An 18,120-nucleotide genomic window follows, 5' to 3' on the forward strand; every position below is an offset into this window, starting at 1 on the left:
TCCTGCCCACCTCCATCTCCCACTCGGGGGAGGGAGGGAGTCCCCCCCAGAGAGGCTGCATTCTGCTCTGGGGGCGAGCTTGGATTCCACACGCAGATCCTGAGGCCAGCTGGCTTTGGCAGGGGGAGGAAGCGAGCCGCGGGGCGCGCCGGGGCCGCTGGAGCGCGCCGCGCCCGGGAGCACCCTGGGGCTGGCGCAGCGCAGCGCCGCGGCCCGGCCTCGCTTCCCGGGCCCAGGAGGGTGCTAAGGCTACGCTGCTGCTCTCCTGGCGGACGTGCTTGAATGTGTCCGCGGCGCGGGGGAGGGCGCCCGCTCCTGGTCACGCGTGGGTAAGCGGGTGTCTTTGTGTCCCTCGCCAGCATGGGCGTGAGGGTCATGGACACGTCCTGGGTGGCCCGAAGAGGCTCCTCGGCCGGCAGGAAGGCGTCCTGCGCCCCGCCCACCATGCAGCCCCCCGCGCCGCCCGCCGAGCTTGCCGCGCCTCTGCCGTCGCCCCTCCCGGAGCAGCCCCCGGACGGCCCCCGGCGCCCTCGCTGTCGCCGTCGGGCTTGGGCCTCCAGCCCGGGGCCGAGCGGACCAGGTAAGCGGGGCCAGGCCGGCCGCGGCGCGCGCGGGGCGGGGGCGGGTTGGCTGCGCCCCCTCCGGGCCTGGTGGATGCTGTCACCTCCAGCCTTTGTGTTTGGCTTTCTGCATCCTGCCTGCGATATTCGGCCCACTATCCCGACTGTCAGTGAGCCTTATTCCAGAATCCTCGCCAGCAAGCGCGCAAGGCGGCCTTCCGCAAGCCGTCGAGCGCGCCAAATCGCCAACTCTGTCTCCCTTCCTCTTCTGCCGTGATGACTTCCCGAGTTTGAAATACGGGGTTGCAGGTATTTCTCCTTTCTCTCCTCTCCTTTAGATTCGAGGAGCTGTCCCCCCCCTTTACGTGGGTGCAAATCAGGGAAGGAGTGGCGGTCCTGTGGTCCTTCGGGGCCTGGGGACCTGTGCAGTGTGATGCCGGGCTGTGTTCCCATTCGTTCCAGCGAAGAAGAACGAGCAAGCTCACAGCACCCTAGTTCAGGGAATATTTATGGAGGACCGAGTCCATCCAGAGATGAAACGTGGGATCTGTGCCCTTAGGGCAGTCCCGTCCCAGTCTCAGAATCCAGGGCACATGGCCATACAGGGTCCCAGCAGAGGGGCCTCTCAGCTGGCCCTTCCTCGGGAAGGGCATCCTGGAAGTGGGAATGGCGCAAGACCACTTTGCTGGGTGTTTCTGTCTGTTCTGAAACAGTTCTGAGAAGTGGGAGAGCTGCTTGAATCAGAGGCAGCTATGCGTTCTGTTAGGGGGACAGCATTCCCCCTGTGGCTCCTGCTGAAAAGTCTTAGAGCCTTTGGGAGGCTGAACCTTTGCATCAATCTTTTTTTTTTTTTTTTTTTAAGATTTATTTATTTGTTTTAGAGAGGAGAATCTTCAGCAGACTACGCCTGAGTGTGGAGCCCAATGCGGGTCTCCATCTCACGCCCTGAGCTCACAACCTGAGCCCATCAAGAGTCGGACACTTAACGGTGCCGCTTCCCGGATCTTTACCCTACACATACACTCACAATACCACCAGCTCTAACGAGAAGGGACTGCAGGGTAGGTTTTCCTCCTTTAGCGAGGAGGGAAGTATTTTCCCGTGAAATGGGGAAATGACAAAAGGAAAATGGGACAGCGTTCAGGAGTGGGGAGGTGACAGTGGATGTGCTTGGGTCGTCGTTGATGGCTCGGGCGCGGGACGCCCGGCCCTGGCTGTGCCCTCTAGAGGCTTGTGGTCCCCTTGGGAGAGGCAGGTGCGGGAGAACAAGTTCAGCAGAGACACGGAGAGTGATCTCTGTGGACCAGAGAGGCTGACAAGGAGGAAATGGCGAATCCAGGAGAGCTGCTGGAATGGTTCCCTTTTTGCAGTCTTCTTGGCTATCCTGCTTTCCTATCCTACAACCAACACTCGGTGCTAAATGCTCTTTGGACGTATAAAAAAATATTTCTAGAACGCCTCAAAGATGGATTTCCCCAGCCTCTGAAGGTGTTCCCGAATGTCATAGATGGGTGGCCCTGAGACTCACTCATGGGCCAGGAGCAGCACACACACGGCTCAGAGGATTTAAGAGGTCATTGCATTGCTCATACCGTGTCCCTTTTGGGGGTACCCAGCTCCGAGGCTTCTCCTTGGGTGCCCATGTTTCTCTACCATTCTTTTTCTCTGCCCATGTGGATTCTTCCGATACAAACGGTGTTGCATTGGGGTTTTTGTTGTTTTTTTCTGTTTTCTGGACATTTGCAGCCCAGATGATGTTTCCTCCAATAGCTGGATTCCTGTCGCCCCACACACACACACACTAGGATGGCACCTCCTCCCTCTCTGGCTTGCTCAGCCTCCCCATTCTCCAGGCCCACTGCCCCCTCCAGACCTGGCTGCTCTTCCAGCCAGGCTCAGCCTCTTCTGCTTGGCATTAACTCTGCCCTGACCGACTGCTTCCTGCCCCTTGCACCCCAGCTCACTGCGCTCACACGTCCCAGAACTAACCTGTCCTTGAGTGTGTCCTAACCGGCCTCCTCCATTGAGCGCTCCTTAGTAACCACCTTACACTCCACCTCTCCCACTGGGTCAGCTGCATCTGTGCTGGAGAGTGAGCCGGGAGGCTAAGTAGGTAAATACCTGCTTCTGTAGTGGGGAGTGTCCCAGAGTGGGGCGGAAAAGAAGGACAAGTTGCTTGTCCATAGATTCCCGGGCAGATGTCTTTCAATCAAAGGAAGGAAGAAGTCTAGTATCCCACAAAAAGCGAATTTTGTTGCTTGCTTGTTTTTGTGTTTTCTTTTTATTGTTTTCGCTACCTCTTGATGGTGGCAGAGAGCGGAGGAAGGGTAGGTAGGTTTGGCCGTAATACCTGGGTGCCTGGTGACTTTGGGCGTGAGGGAAGAGTGGAAGACCCGGTTCTACCTCCCAAGTTGTTTTCGTAAACAGAGAAAGGAGTCGCTCTTCCAGCCCCTCTGGATGAAATGGCTTTGGGGGGGTGGGGATTACCCAGGTGTGGTTTGAATGGAGCTCACCCTGAGAAGGAGAGAGTTTGGTGCCTTGGGCTCGACGGTCCCAATTCTTCACGTGGGGGAGCTAGTTGCACATGAGTTTGCTCTTCCAGCCCCTGTTCCTGCCTCCCAGCCCTTCTGGCCGTGCCGCTGGAAGGGCTGCAGATCTCTAGCTCTTTAATATTTGGGGCTTCAAAGATAATTTTAGGGAACAAATAGCTCTGCCTGTTTCTGTGGCAAAGGGGTAGCCATTGCGAAGGATTTGGGTCCCTGTCCCCATCCCGATACCCGGGGCATGAGGATCCCGGTGGTTTCTAACAAGGGTGAGCGGGTAGCTGTCATCCTGATGTGCTAGGGGCTGCCTGGAGTATAAGGGGGAGAAAGAGCGAGAACCCTTTGAGGGGGCTCGGGGTGGGGCACGTCTGGAGCTCTATTAGGAATGTCTCGCTGTGGAGCGTGTTGGGATGGTGGGAGTGACGACCTGGCCATCTCTTAGCTGTCCCTGTTCTGTGGGGTGGAGTAGGGTGTCTTTGAATATGTACTGTATTCTTAGGACAATGCCTGGAGAGAGGCAGCAGTGAAGGATGAATCCCCTTTGGGACATGGTGACCCAGGGTGTCCCCTTGTTAGTTCAAGGGACGCAGAGACCCTCCCACATGTGGCCCTGAGCCTCCTAGGCCTGGCGGGGGGCTGGGACTTGAACTGGCCATTGTGCAGAGGAGCACTGCGGGTGGGGGCTTCTGGGACGACACCCAGGCTGGGTCCCAGAGCCCTCTGCCCGGGGCTGTGGTGTGAGGTCAGGGAACTCAGCGGAGAGCCATGGCCACAAGACAGGGTGGGATGCTCGTGGTCTCCTGGCAGACAGAGGGCAGAGGCATGGAGAGGGAGCTGGCACCAGGGGTGTGGGAGGTAGGAGTGGAGCATAGATGAAGCCTCGAGGCCCGTCCCTCTCCCGAGCATCTCTGGGGCGTGGGGCAGACCAGAGCTGGCCCAGCGGCACGTGGGATTGCGACCCACGAGTTTGCTGCGTTTGCCTGAGTCCAGGGCCTATCTTGTCCCGTGTGCTTCTGTTCCAGCACGTCGAAAAGCAAGGAGCTTTCTCCGGGATCTGCACAGAAAGGAAGTCCAGGCTCAGCCAGGGACGCCCGGCGCAGGGGCGCAGCCAGGGGCTAGCCGGAGCCCACCAGCCGCCCCAGACCAGAGCCGCACACTTTGAGGGGTACGTCACTGCAACCCTTCACGTGGGTCTCCGGCTGGGGACAGCTGTCATGCTGCCTGGACACTCCTTTTCCTCTCTTGGTGTGAGCGTTAAGAGACCATGTGACCTCATGAAAAATCCCTAGGCTGGGGCTTTAGAACTTTGGGGAGTTAACCAACTCAAAAGGGACCACTTCATCTTTATTCCTCGTGGCACTCATATGAACAGCGGGCTCAGGAGAAGTGCCGCGGAACCTCTGTGCAGACAGCATGACGCCACGTGTCTTCCACAGACCCTGCTGGGCCGTACCTCCACCTTTTTAAGATGCTGCGGTTCGGTCTTGTGCAGGAGCCCCTTCCCGAGCCAGGCCCTGGCATGGCTGCCTCCCCCTGGGATATTTTTTTAAGATTTTATTTATTCATTTGAGACAGAGAGAGAGAGAGCCAGGCAGGGAGAGGCAGAGGGAGAAGCAGACTCCTGCTGAGCCCCGGGGCCAGCGGGGCTCGATCCCAAAGGACCTGGAGATCATGACCTGAGCCGAGAGGCAGAGCGCTAACTATCTGAGCCACCCAGGTCCCCTGGGATTGTTTCTAGAAGGTGACGCAGAGCAGGGAATTGGGATTGTTGCTACAGGAGTCCTGGCCTTCCATGTTTCTGTTCTGGAAGGCTGAGAATTTCTACACTGACCGGGGCGCCCAACCCAGATCTGCCACGGAACCCACCCTCAAAGGCCCAGTTATTCTCTCTGAAATGACCAGCTTCCCAAAGCTAAGGACATGCTCTGTGGTGACATCATAAAGGTGAGCCGTGTAATTGTACTTAAACTTTTTGTCTGTTTCCACCTTACGTGCTCTCTTAGCAAAGCCTCGGACTTGTTCAAAATAGCAGCTTGTTGAATATGTTCTCGGTTCAGGCCTTTCCAGTTTCCAAGTGTGCTTTGGCCCCAGGCTTTGTGGAATAGGTGGTGGCTTCCACCTTATCCCCTGAGCCTCTCTGCACAGGTCCCGCTGGCTCCTGGCTCCGGGCTCCGGTGGCAGGTGCCAGGCCCTCCATATGGCCTTTGTTCCTCGGTCACACCCAGGACATCCTACAGATAGGCTTTGAGCCTCCTATGTGCAGAGCTCTGTGCTGGGCCTGCAGGCGCAGAGCACCAGGCGCTGCATCCAGGGAGGGGGCACCGCTAGGCGATGCCGGGACTCCCTTCCAGACATAGGAGTTGGGACACCGTGCTGGCAGGGCACTTCAGCATCCCGGCGCCCTCGTCCAGCACCAGCAGGTTGCCCTTGTGGCCCAGAAACACTTTCCTGTCCATCTTTATGTCGGAGCCTTTGAAGCCCTGCTCCGGCCCTGAGAGGCGAGGCGGACGCCGAAGCCCCAGTGTCGGATTCGGTCCGGCCTCCCATTCCAGGCCCTGAGTCTGCCCAGCAGGTGGCTGTGGGGCGAGCGCAGGGCGGCTGGAATGAGCTGGTCCCTCCTCCAGGGGGCGCTCGGCAGCTCAGAGCCTTCCTCTGAGGTACACCTTTCTCCTCCACCGGCCAGCAACTTTTTGTGTTTTTAAGCAATCTCGGTCTTTTCACACTTTGCCTCTAGTTTTATGTCCTGGCCTAGTCCTGTCGCCACCAAGGAGGAGGGGTAAATGTCCTTCCAGACACGGTGCCATCCCCTATTTCCTCCGTGCTCGTGCGGGAAGATGTTTCGGGCCTGTGCTAGGCTCTGCTAGCTGCTGTGTATCGCCGGTAGCTCTTTTTGCCTCAGGGTTGCCGGGCCTGAAGTGGTTGGCGGAGGCCCCCCCCCCATATCCCCGATTGTCAGATGGAGCCCGGGCTTCCCGAGAATAGCATCCCCCAGCAAGCGCGCAAGGTGGCAGCTCGCTAAAGCCGTGAGAGCGCTAAGTTGCCAACTCTCGTCTCCCCTTCCTCTTCTGCCGTGATGACTTCCCGAGTTTGAAATACGGGGTTGCGGTATTTCTCCCTTTCTCTCCTCTACCTTTAGATTCGGAGGAGCTGTCCCCCCTCCTTTACGTGGGTGCAAATCAGGGAAGGAGTGGCGGTCCTGTGGTCCTTCGGGGCCTGGGGACCTGTGCAGTGTGATGCCGGGCTGTGTTCCCATTCGTTCCAGCGAAGAAGAAAGCGAGCAAGCTCACAGCACCCCTAGTTCAGGGAATATTTATGGAGGACCGAGTCCATCCAGAGATGAAACGTGGGATCTGTGCCCTTAGGGCAGTCCCGTCCCAGTGCTCAGAATCCAGGGCACATGGCCATACAGGGTCCCAGCAGAGAGGGGCCTCTCAGCTGGCCCTTCCTCGGAAGGGGCATCCTGGAAGTGGGAATGGCGCAAGACCACTTTGCTGGGTGTTTCTGTCTGTTCTGAAACAGTTCTGAGAAGTGGGAGAGCTGCTTGAATCAGAGGCAGCTATGCGTTCTGTTAGGGGGACAGCATTCCCCCTGTGGCTCCTGCTGANAAGATCTTAGAGCCTTTGGGAGGCTGAACCTTTGCATCCAATCTTTTTTTTTTTTTTTTAAGATTTATTTATTTGTTTTAGAGAGGGAGAATCTTCAGCAGACTACGCCCTGAGTGTGGAGCCCAATGCGGGTCTCCATCTCACGCCCCTGAGCTCACAACCTGAGCCCATACCAAGAGTCGGACACTTAACGGTGCCGCTTCACCGGATCTTTACCCTACACATACACTCACGCAAATACCAGCTCCCTAACGAAGGGACTGCAGGGTAGGTTTTCCTCCTTTAGCGAGGAGGAAGTATTTTCCCCCGTGAAATGGGGAAATGACAAAAGGAAAATGGGACAGCGTTCAGGAGTGGGGAGGTGACAGTGGATGTGCTTGGGTCGTCGTTGATGGCTCAGGGCGCGGGGACGCCGGCCCTGGCTGTGCCCTCTAGAGGCTTGTGGTCCCCTTGGGAGAGGCAGGTGCGGGAGAACAAGTTCAGCAGAGACACGGAGAGTGATCTCTGTGGACCAGAGAGGCTGACAAGGAGGAAATGAGCGAATCCAGGAGAGCTGCTGGAATGGTTCCCTTTTTGCAGTCTTCTTGGCTTCATCCTGCTTTCCTATCCTACAACCAACACTCGGTGCTAAATGCTCTTTGACGTATAAAAAAATATTTCTAGAAAGCGCCCCTCAAAGATGGATTTCCCCAGCCTCTGAAGGTGTTCCCGAATGTCATAGATGGGTGGCCCTGAGACTCACTCATGGGCCAGGAGCAGCACACACAGGCTCAGAGGATTTAAGAGGTCATTGCCATTGCTCATACCGTGTCCCTTTTTGGGGGTACCCAGCTCCGAGGCTTTCCCTTGGGTGCCCATGTTTCTCTACCATTCTTTTTCTCTGCCCATGTGGATTCTTCCCGATACAAACGGGTGTTGCATTGGGGGTTTTTTTGTTTGTTTTTTCTGTTTTCTGGACATTTGCAGCCCAGATGATGTTTCCTCCAATAGCTGGATTCCTGTCGCCCCCCCCCACACACACACACTAGGATGGCAGCCCCTCCCCTCTCTCTGGCTTGCTCCAGCCTCCCCATTCTCCGCCCAGGCCCGCCCCCTCCAGACCTGGCTGCTCTCTCCAGCCAGGCTCAGCCTCTTCTGCTTGGCATTAACTCTGCCCCTGACCGCTGCTTCCTGCCCCCTTGCACCCCAGCTCACTGCGTCACACGTCCCAGAACTAACCTGTCCTTGAGTGTGTCCTAACCGAGCCTCCTCCATTGAGCGCTCCTTAGTAACCACCTTACACTCCACCTCTCCCACTGGGTCAGCTGCATCTGTGCTGGAGAGTGAGCCGGGAGGCTAAGTAGGTAAATACCTGCTTCTGTAGTGGGGGGAGTGTCCCAAGTGGGCGGGAAAAGAAGGACAAGTTGCTTGGTCCATAGATTCCCGGGGCAGATGTCTTTCAATCCAAAGGAAGGAAGAAGAGTCTAGTATCCCACAAAAAGCGAATTTTGTTGCTTGCTTGTTTTGTGTTTTCTTTTTATTGTTTTCGCTACCTCTTGATGGTGGCAGAGACGGAGGGAAGGGTAGGTAGGTATTTGGCCGTAATACCTGGGTGCCTGGTGACTTTGGGCGTGAGGAAGAGTAAGACCGGTTCTTACCTCCCAAGTTGTTTTTCGTTAAACAGAGAAAGGAGTCGCTCTTCCAGCCCCTCTGGATGAAATGGCTTTGGGGGGGTGGGGGGGGATTACCCAGGTGTGGTTTGAATGGAGCTCACCCTGAGAAGGAGAGAGTTTGCGGTGCCTTGGGCTCGACGGTCCCTTAATTCTTCACGTGGGGGGAGCTAGTTGCACTGTGGAGTTTGCTCTTCCAGCCCCTGTTCCTGCCTCCCAGCCCTTCTGGCCGTGCCCCGCTGGGAAGGGCTGGCGGATCTCTAGCTCTTTAATATTTGGGGCTTCTAGATAATTTTAGGGAACAAATAGGCTCTGCCTGTTTCTGTGGCAAAGGGGTAGCCATTGCGAAGGATTTAGGTCCCTGTCCCCATGCCCGATACCCGAGGGCATGAGGATCCCGGTGGTTTCTAACAAGGGTGACGGGTAGCTGTCATCCTGATGTGCTAGGGGCTGCCTGGAGTATAAGGGGGAGAAAGAGCGAGAACCCTTTGAGGGGCTCGGGGTGGGGGCACGTCTGGAGCTCTATTAGGAATGTCTGCTGTGGAGGGCGTGTTGGGGGATGGTGGGGAGTGACGACCTGGCCATCTCTTAGCTGTCCCTGTTCTGTGGGGTGGAGTAGGGTGTCTTTGAATATGTACTGTATTCTTAGGACAATGCCTGGAGAGAGGCAGCAGTGAAGGATGAATCCCCTTTGGGACATGGTGACCCAGGGTGTCCCCTTGTTAGTTCAAGGGACGCCAGAGACCCTCCTTACCATTGGCCCTGAGCCTCCTAGGCCTGGCGGGGGGGGCTGGGACTTGAACTGGCCATATGTGGGAGCACTGCGGGTGGGGGGCTTCTGGGACTGACACCCAGGCTGGGTCCCAGAGCCCTCCCCTGCCCGGGGCTGTGGTGTGGAGGTCAGGGAACTCAGCGGAGAGCCATGGCCACAAGACAGGGTGGGGATGCTCGTGGTCTCCTGGCAGACAGAGGGCAGAGGCATGGAGAGGGAGCTGGCACCAGGGGTGTGGAGGTAGGAGTGGAACGCAGGTCCCCAGAGCCTGAGAAGGGCCAGTCCCCTCTCCCGGAGCATCTCTGAAGGGCGTGGGGCAGACCAAGAGCTGGCCCAGCGGAGCACGTGGGATTGCGACCCACAGGCTGGTGCTGCGTTTGCCTGAGTCCAGGGCCTATCTTGTCCCGTGTGCTTCTGTTCCAGCACGTCGAAAAGCAAGGAGCTTTCTCCGGGATCTGCACAGAAAGGAAGTCCAGGCTCCAGCCAGGGGACGCCCGGCGCAGGGACGCAGCCAGGGGCCCAAGCGGGCACCAGCCCCAGCCAGCCGCCCCCAGACCAGAGCCCGCACACTCTTCGGAAAGGTACGTCACTGCAACCCTTCACGTGGGTCTCCGGCTGGGGACAGCTGTCATGCTGCCTGGACACTCCTTTTCCTCTCTTGGTGTGGACGTTAAGAGACCATGTGACCTCATGAAAAATCCCTAGGCTGGGCTTTAGAACTTTGGGGAGTTAACCAACTCCAAAAGGGACCACTTCATCTTTATTCCTCGTGGCACTCATATGAACAGCGGGCTCAGTAGGGGGTACGCCGAGACCTCTGTGCAGACAGCATGGCCCACGATGACACGTGTCTTCCACAGACCCTGCTGGGCCGTACCTCCACCTTTTAAGATGCTGCGTTCAGTCTTGTGCAGGAGCCCCCTTCCCCGAGCCAGGCCCTGGCATGGCTGCCTCCCCCTGGGATATTTTTTTTTTAAGATTTTATTTATTCATTTGAGACAGAGAGAGAGAGAGAGAGCCTGAGCAGGGGAGAGGCAGAGGGAGAAGCAGACTCCCTGCTGAGCCCCGGGGCCAGCGGGGCTCGATCCCAAAGGACCTGGAGATCATGACCTGAGCCGAAGGCAGACGCTTAACTATCTGAGCCACCCAGGTGCCCCTGGGATTGTTTCTAGAAGGTGACGCAGAGCAGGGAATTGGGATTGTTGCTACAGGAGTCCTGGCCTTCCATGTTTCTGTTCTGGAAGGCTGAGAATTTCTACACTGACCCAGGAGCCGCCCAACCCAGAATCTGCCACGGAACCCACCCTCAAAGGCCCAGTTATTCTCTCTGAAATGACCTTCCCAAAGCTAAGGACATGCTCTGTGGTGACATCATAAAGGGGGAGCCGTACTGTGTACTTAAACTTTTTTGTCTGTTTCCACCTTACGTGCTCTCTTAGCAAAGCCTCGGACTTGTTCAAAATAGCAGCTTGTTGAATATGTTCTCGGTTCAGGCCTTTCCAGTTTCCAAGTGTGGCTTTGGCCCCAGGCTTTGTGGAATAGGGTGGCTCACCTTATCCCCTGAGCCTCTGCAACAGGTCCCCGCTGGGCTCCCTGGCTCCGGGCTCCGGTGGCAGGTGCCAGGCCCTTCCATATGGCCTTTGTTCCTCGGTCACACCCAGGACATCCTACAGATAGGCTTTGAGCCCCTCCTATGTGCAGAGCTCTGTGCTGGGCCTCGCAAGCGCAGAGCACCAGGCGAACCTTTCCAGAAAGGGAGGGCACCGCGGGGCGATGCCGGGACTCCCTTCCAGACATAGGAGTTGGGACACCGTGCTGGCAGTGGCACTTCAGCATCCCGGCGCCCTCGTCCAGCACCAGCAGGTTGCCCTTGTGGCCCAGAAACACTTTCCTGTCCATCTTTATGTGCGGAGCCTTTAAGCCCTGCTCCGGCCCTGAGAGGCAGGCAGACGCCGAAGCCCCAGTGTCGGATTCGGTCCGGCCTCCCATTCCAGGCCCCTGAGTCTGCCACAGCAGGTGGCATGTGGGACGAAGGCAGGGAGCGCAGCCTGGAATGACGCTGGTCCCTCCTCCAGGGGGCGCTCGGCAGCTCAGAGCCTTCCTCTGAGAGGTACACCTTTCTCCTCCACCGGCCAGCAACTTTTTTGTGTTTTTAAGCAATCTCGGTCTTTTCACACTGTGCCTCCAGTTTTATGTCCTGGCCTAGTCCTGTCGCCACCAAGGAGGAGGGGTAAATGTCCTTGCAGACGCGGTGCCATCCCCCGGTTCCCCCCTCCTCCGGCTCGTGCAGGGGAAGATGTGTTGGAGCCTCGGTGCCTAGGGGCCCCGCTGGCTGCCCAACCCCCATGAGCTGTCGGGAGCTCCAGGAGCAGGGAGAGGCCACCTGCCCTCGGGGTGCAGAGCTGAGAAGTGTTTGTGGGATGGGTCACGATTCTGTGATGCTTTTCCGTGCGCGATGCTGCGTTAACTGCTACAACCCTGCGGAAAATTGGCTACGCTTCCTGTTGCGGAGCACAGGTTCAGATCCGCTGTCTGGGCGTGGGGTGGGGAAGGCGAGGCAGGCTCTGACGCCCCGGGATCTTCCCGGGGTCCGCTTTTGTCCTTGTTACCGGGTCGTTGTCCGTGAAAGGTGTGAAGTGTGTGTCATTGTGTCGCACGATCCAGTAAATAAAAAGAGGGGAATGAAGGCAGAAGGGGGGGGGCGTGCAGTACCCACATCTGCAGAGTCTACACCCGGGGAAGGAAAGCACGGGGGAGGTGGGTACACAGGCTCCAGAGGAAGGACGGGGCGGGACCGAGAAGTCGGGGAGGACTTGGTGGCCTGTGGCTCTCGTGGGCTCCAGGAGCCGTGGGCGGGGTCGGCCAAAAGTCACAGCTTCCTATCCCACCTCGCCCCGCTCCCGTGTCCCTGGGGGGAGATCCAGTCGTCCCTCTTGGAGCCCGTGTCACCGACTCCCCCTTCCTCCGTGTGCCCCGATACCTTTACCACCGGGCAGTGAAGGGAGGACGCTGGGCGGCCAGCCGCCGGCTACCCCCGGGGAATCTGTGCTCGGCTCTGGTGAGAGCTGTGTGTCGCTCGTGGCCGGGATCCAGGGAAGAGGAGGAGAGATTAGTGAACAGATGGGGAGACATGAAAACTTGCAGTTTGAGGTGGATTTTTAAAAAACTGCATTGGCTGCTCGTGGGGTGGGGGGCCAGCGAGCGCGGGGAGCGAGGGGTGGGAGGGCGCGGAGGCTGTGCTCACAGGCCTTGGGGTCGGCCGGCTTCATTTCACGACCTTGTGTTTTCTCTTGCAGTTTCCAAGAAGTTGGCTCCGATTCCACCCAAGGTCCCCTTCGGCCAGCCGGGGGCTGTGAGCGACCAGTCCTCCGGCCAGCCGTCCCCGCTCAGCCTGTCCCCCACCCCGCCGAGCACCCCTTCGCCCTACGGACTGAGTTACCCCCAGGGGTACTCCCTGGCCTCCGGCCAGCTCTCGCCGGCGGCCGCTGCCCCTCCCCTGGCCTCCCCCGCCGGCTTCGCGAGCACCGCAGCCAAATCTCGGCCCACCCCCAAGCCCCGACAGAGACCCACCCTGCCGCCCCCTCAGCCTCCCACAGTCAGCCTGCCGGCCCCGAGTCCGCAGTCCACGGAGCACCCCGTGCTGGACGGCATGGCCCCCGGGGAGAGCATGTCGACAGGTAACCAAGCGACGGCGCCGCCACGGTTTCCCACCAGCCTCAGCTGGGTGTGCCCGGTGGCGGGATCCCTGGTGCCCGTTAGCAAGTCTGTGTCCCCCGGGGTGGCCGTGCTGGTTCCAAGCATCATGCGTCGCTCCTATGGTCATCTTGGGAGTCCCCTGCCCCCCCACGGGAGGCCGGTGGAAAGCAGCCCCCGGCATCCAGGTCCTTCTGCAGAAGGACTTCTCACGGGACTTCTCCCAGTGGAGTGCCCGCTAGCGCAGGGTTCGGATTCTGTTCTTAAATCTGGGGGTTGAGCACCGAGTACTTTGGGGTGGTGCTCGGTGCTTTGAGAGAGGAGGGGGCTGGGTTATGCCCGCAGGAGGAGAGATTAGTGAACAGATGGGGAGACATGAAAACTTGCAGTTTGGCAAGTTGGCTGCCATCTAGGCACTGGTGAGGCATGGGGGGCTCTCCTTGGATAGCGCCCGGGCATCTCCAAAGGTACGGACCCTTATCTTGAGAACGGAGGCAAAGAACCAAAGACATTTGTTCCAACTGATGTCATAAGTCTTATTAGGAAAAAAAATGCATTTCCAGCAATATTTAGAGAAAGGTCAGTTTCAGGAAAGATGCCAGCCCCCCCGGCTCTTGGAGGAGCTTATTGGACAAGCCCACAGCTACTAAATTTAGTCCTGCTTTAAGTGTCAAAGTCAGAGAGGGAGCTATTCCCCCCCCCACCCCGGCCCCCGAAAAATGTGAAAGTGTGAAATCACACACACACCACATTGAGCAAAAACCGTTCGCTGGTCAGAGAAAGAGGACGTTTTTGCAGCGTCTCCGCAGATACTCTGACCCCGTCACAGTGGGGACTCGGGGCGTGTATGTGGGAAGCGCCAAAGCCAGGCTCGTGTTTCCCTGGCTCGGGGAGGCAGGCACAGCGCGGGGCTGCGTGTTGGCATCGAAGCAGCCCGCGTGGTCACCAGGCGGCAGAGAGCCTAGGACATCTGTTCAGGGTTGTCGCCAGTAGCAGGTAAAGCAGCACACACGCCCCAGATACGTGCAACACGCAGAAGACACACACACACACACCCCAGATACATACATGCAACACGCAGAAACACACTCCAGATACATGCATGCAACATGCGGAAGACACACACCAGATACACATAACACGCAGAAACACACTCCAGATACATGCATGCAACATGCGGAAGACACACACCAGATACACGTAACACGCAGAAACACACACCAGATATATGCACGCAACACACAGAAGACACACACACACCAGATACACGCACGTGCCCACCACACAAAAGTACGCATCACGTACACACGTCCCACATCCATCCACGTGCTTCGAAGGGCTGTGGGGTCCTGGGTCGTCGGGGCACTGGGATTTCTGACGGGGATGGGACGTTCACCCCCATGTTCTTGTCCAGGAGTGAGGTTTTCCCCGTCGACCAGAGGGAAGGGCGGGGGGTCTCGGCTCCTGGCGTCAGGACGAGGCTCGTCCAACTGCTTGTCCGGTGTCTGGGAGGGGGCAGGACATTGAAGTAGCGTGGGGAGCAGGCAGCTCGGGTGGTTCGGCGGCTTTATTTTTGGAGGGGATTCGTGTTGGGCGGACGGCTGCTGCCATCCCCCCTGAGGCTGATAAAATATTAAGGAAATTCCTCCCCGAAAGTCAACAGCCCCGCTTCTCGCTGGTAGTTGGTGGTGGTGATGCGCGTGTCCCACGTGAGCGTCCGCGGCAGCGGGCACAGGTGACAGCAGGAGCTCGGGGCCACCCTGAGTCAGCCCGAGGGCCCCCCCTTCTCCAGCTGCCCCAGCGAAGGGCTGTTGGGGAGCGTGGATGCCGGAAGCACCCGAAGGAGCGCAGGGTGTCCCTGGAGAGGAATGGAAAGGTGGGAACACCGTGGGAGGAGAACTGGGGGGCCAAAATCGGGCAACGGATGTGCCCGCCTTCCGCGGGGCTGTTCCGGGTCGGCCCACCTTGAGTGGTAACAGCACTTCGGCCTCCACACCGTACACTGTGGCGTGTCCGTCGTGTTCTTTGGCAGCAGGCTGTCGTTCTGTCCATCCGCATGGGTCTCGGCCGGTGCAGCATCTGTGACGCTTTGGTGCGCCCCCCCCCCCGACTGTGATACTCGGCGTGGTTTTGTCACGTTCTCGTTTCATCGTGTTTACGCCTTTCTCCAAATCCTGTCGTTGTGTTCCTGCAGCTGTGTGACATGAGGGCCGCGGTTGTGGATACGTGTGAGGGGGATCTCAGGGTAAGCGGCCCCAGCCCGCCGGGCCCCGGCGCTTGCTCGGCTCTGCATGTGGCTCGGACCTCCCCTCCGCATGGCAGCTGCGCTCCGTGCCTCCCTGGCCTCGGGGAGCCCCCCCCAGCCCCGGTCCACGAGCTCCTCTGGCTTTGGGGGGGAGGCACTGGCCTTCTCGGGTCTGGCTGGCTTTGCACTAGGAGACGGGGAGGAAGACCCACAAGCAGGCTTCGCCAGCTCTCCCCTCTGGCTCTCGAGCCCCTGGCTCAGCCCCGTGACCCCTCTCCCTTTGCCCTAGAACCGCGGGGCTCACAGGCCTGTTCTTCCGGTGGCGTCTCTATCCTTGGATTGCCTGCCGCAGACCGTGGTGCCCGGTGCCGCACTGGCTGCGGACGCCTTGGCTTAGGGAAGCGTCCCCAGGAGGGTCCCGCCTGGCACAGCGGCACGGCCTCCACTGCAGGGTCGGGAGCGGGTTCCCTGTGGCCGCGAGGCCATCCTGGCGGCCCCCTACTTTCCAAAGTGGGCTCTCACTTATCTTCCTCTGGGCTGACACGGTGGGCACGTCCAGAAGAATCCGCAGTGGTAGGAGTCAGTCCTGAGCTTCTGTCCCCCAGGATCGGTGGGGGCTTCTCTCCCTCGCTCCTGCACCCTAGCGCCTGAGGGTCTAAGGGATCGGAGCTGCCAGGCGCCGTCCAAACCTGTCATCCCCCACCTTGATTCCCCCTTGGCTGCTGGGCCACAGGGAAGGTAAACCCGCCCGAGGCCACACTCGCCTCGTGACAGAGATGGGATTTGAAATCTGAGGGGAAGGCTGCAGGGCAGGTGGCCGCAGGCCGGGCACAGAGGGATGGGCCCCTGCAGAAAGGGCAGGACACGAGGCCGCAGCTGTACCCTGAGGCAGGAGGAGCGAATGTCACTGGCAGAGCCGAGCCTGGGACCCCGTCTCTGTGCTGAGGCGGTGGGATGAAGACAGGAAGGAATGACGTTTTGAGGACTAGGGGGCGGTGGGGGTAGGGTGACAGAAGGACCTTTGTCCCACAGCTTCCATGTTTGTTTTATGTCTTTTAGTGCAGTGTCCAAATGTCTGTCTGTCCATCTGGTATAGTATGCTCAGGCCAAATGTTGGTTTTACAAAAAAAACGCTAAAGACTAAAACCAGCCCACCCTCCCCGACCCCAGGCTGGCCCAGGGCTGCCCCTGTTCTGGGAACCCCTCCCCTGTCGTCTGGGCTCAGGATGATGTTGGCAAGGCTACGTGGGGCCAGAAATGAGGCAGGCCCAGGAGGGGGTGACAGCGTCAGGGTCCTTGGTTGTTCTAGGGTCCACAGGCTCAGCCTCCCGCACCCCTTGGCCTCCTCTGGGGGCCTGCCTGCACCGAGCCGCCAGCTCTAAGGAATGGCAGAAGTCCAGAGTGCCAGATGCTGAGCTCTTTTACCTCGGGCACAATCTTCCTAACCATCTCCCAGAAAGAATGACCGCTCAGTGCCTGCAGTAAGGACCGACTAGGAGGGGAGCAGCTGCCCCGGTGCTGAGAGGTGGGGTTTCCCTCCGAGGGGAGGCCCTCCGCCTGCCTCCAGCAGCCACGAGAAAGGTCTGTCTCAGGTCTTAGGGCGAGGGCACTATCTCCGGATTCCCCCGGTGGTTCACGGACTTGGCAGAATGGGGTGATTTTCCACTGCCTCCTACCCTCCGTTCCTGAGGCCCGCGCCCTGAAAGCAGGCTTCCCACCGGGAATAGAGCTGGAGGGGGTGCAGAGGACGTGGCCCAGGAGCTGTTCTAGCGCTCCTCCTTGAACCTCCCTGGCGGGACGGGATGGGGGTGCTTGGTCATGCGTGCTCCTGGAGCGGGAGCAGAGCCGCCCAACCGCAACTCGGCCCTGCAGCAGGCTGCCTCCGCCAGCCCCGTGCCCCAGCGCCCACTCCCCGTCCGCCGCTCTCAGCTGCCTCTCTCTCTGCCGCCTTGCAGATCTCGTCCACTTCGACATCCCCTCCATCCACGTAGAGCTCGGGCCGCCGCTCCGCCTGAGCCCCCTGGAGCATGCGCGGCGACACTCGGTGACCGAGAAGAGGGACTCGGAGGAGGAGTCTGAGAGCACCGCCCTCTGACCCGCGCCCGCCCCTCCCCGCGTGTACATACCAGGCCCCGCCCGCCACACACCGCCCCGCCCCGGCGCGCCCCTGGGCTGGCCAGGCCGGAGTTGTGCAGACCGCGCTCACCTCCCGCCTGCGTGCCCGCGTGGGTGCAGACTTCGTTCCCTCCAGGTGGTGGCTCTGGCCTTTTGTTTGATCTTTGCCTTTTGACTTTGTGCCTCTTTTGATCCACTTTCAGCCTCCAGGCCGAGCGGGCACCCCCTCCGCCCAAAGGCTTCCGTGTCAGAAAGGTCCTTTGTGGGTGCAGGCTGGGGGGGCGGTGCGCGCAGGACGGTCGGGGTGCCTGGATCCACCTGCAGCTGCCGCCTGGGCTCTGACAGCTCGTGGCTACGGCGGGGGGGGGGGGGGCTCCCCTACAGCGCACGAGTTCTGGAATCTAGAAGGCCTGGCACTGACCTTTGCCTGCTGCACAAGTCGGGGGAGGGGGCCAGCCCGTGTAAAAATCTTCCAGGCCGCCCTTACTGCGAGGGCTCTAAAGTCAATGGCTTCTAACGATTTTTTTCCCCCCAACCATGTGATGGAGAGCTCCCGTCCCGCCCTTCTCGTTTTATACTTCATTTAGAAAGGTGATCCCGAGGGTGTCCGGCCAGCCCAGAGATGGCTCCCGCCCCCCACCCCCCAGCACCGTCCACTGTCTGTCTGACAGTAATTCCAGCCCCACAGGCTCCCAGAGGCGCCCGGCTCAGCGCTCAGCTCGGGGGCCAGGAGCCTGCCTCTTCCTCCGGGCAGCCACAGGGACTAGCAATAAATCTGTTACCCAGAGCACGTGGAGGATGGGAAGGCGGCCCGCAGGGACACGAGGCTGGTGCCACCGGCCCTGCAGCGTGGCCCGGCTTTGCTCAGCCGTGGCTCATCACCCCTCCCTTCCCCCTCGGGGAGTCCCATCCGTTCTCGGGGAGCCCAGTCACACTTC

The 18,120-nt window shown here is 59.4% G+C and overlaps 1 protein-coding gene across 1 annotated transcript in view; it reads left to right on the forward strand.

The window, feature by feature from the left end:
* ARHGAP44 (Rho GTPase activating protein 44) overlaps positions 1–17,495 on the forward strand; it is a 79,595-nt gene extending 62,100 nt beyond the window's left edge. The window contains 5 exon segments of the mRNA XM_040628334.1: positions 360–520; positions 523–580; positions 9,553–9,710; positions 12,426–12,806; positions 17,023–17,495. Coding sequence (XP_040484268.1) covers positions 360–520; positions 523–580; positions 9,553–9,710; positions 12,426–12,806; positions 17,023–17,162 — 898 coding nt within the window. The 3' untranslated portion in view covers positions 17,163–17,495.
* The last annotated feature ends 625 nt before the right edge of the window (positions 17,496–18,120 follow it).

Source organism: Ursus maritimus, unplaced genomic scaffold, assembly GCF_017311325.1.
Source record: "Ursus maritimus isolate PB19 unplaced genomic scaffold, ASM1731132v1 scaffold_14, whole genome shotgun sequence".
In the NCBI taxonomy this organism is placed as follows: domain Eukaryota; kingdom Metazoa; phylum Chordata; class Mammalia; order Carnivora; family Ursidae; genus Ursus; species Ursus maritimus.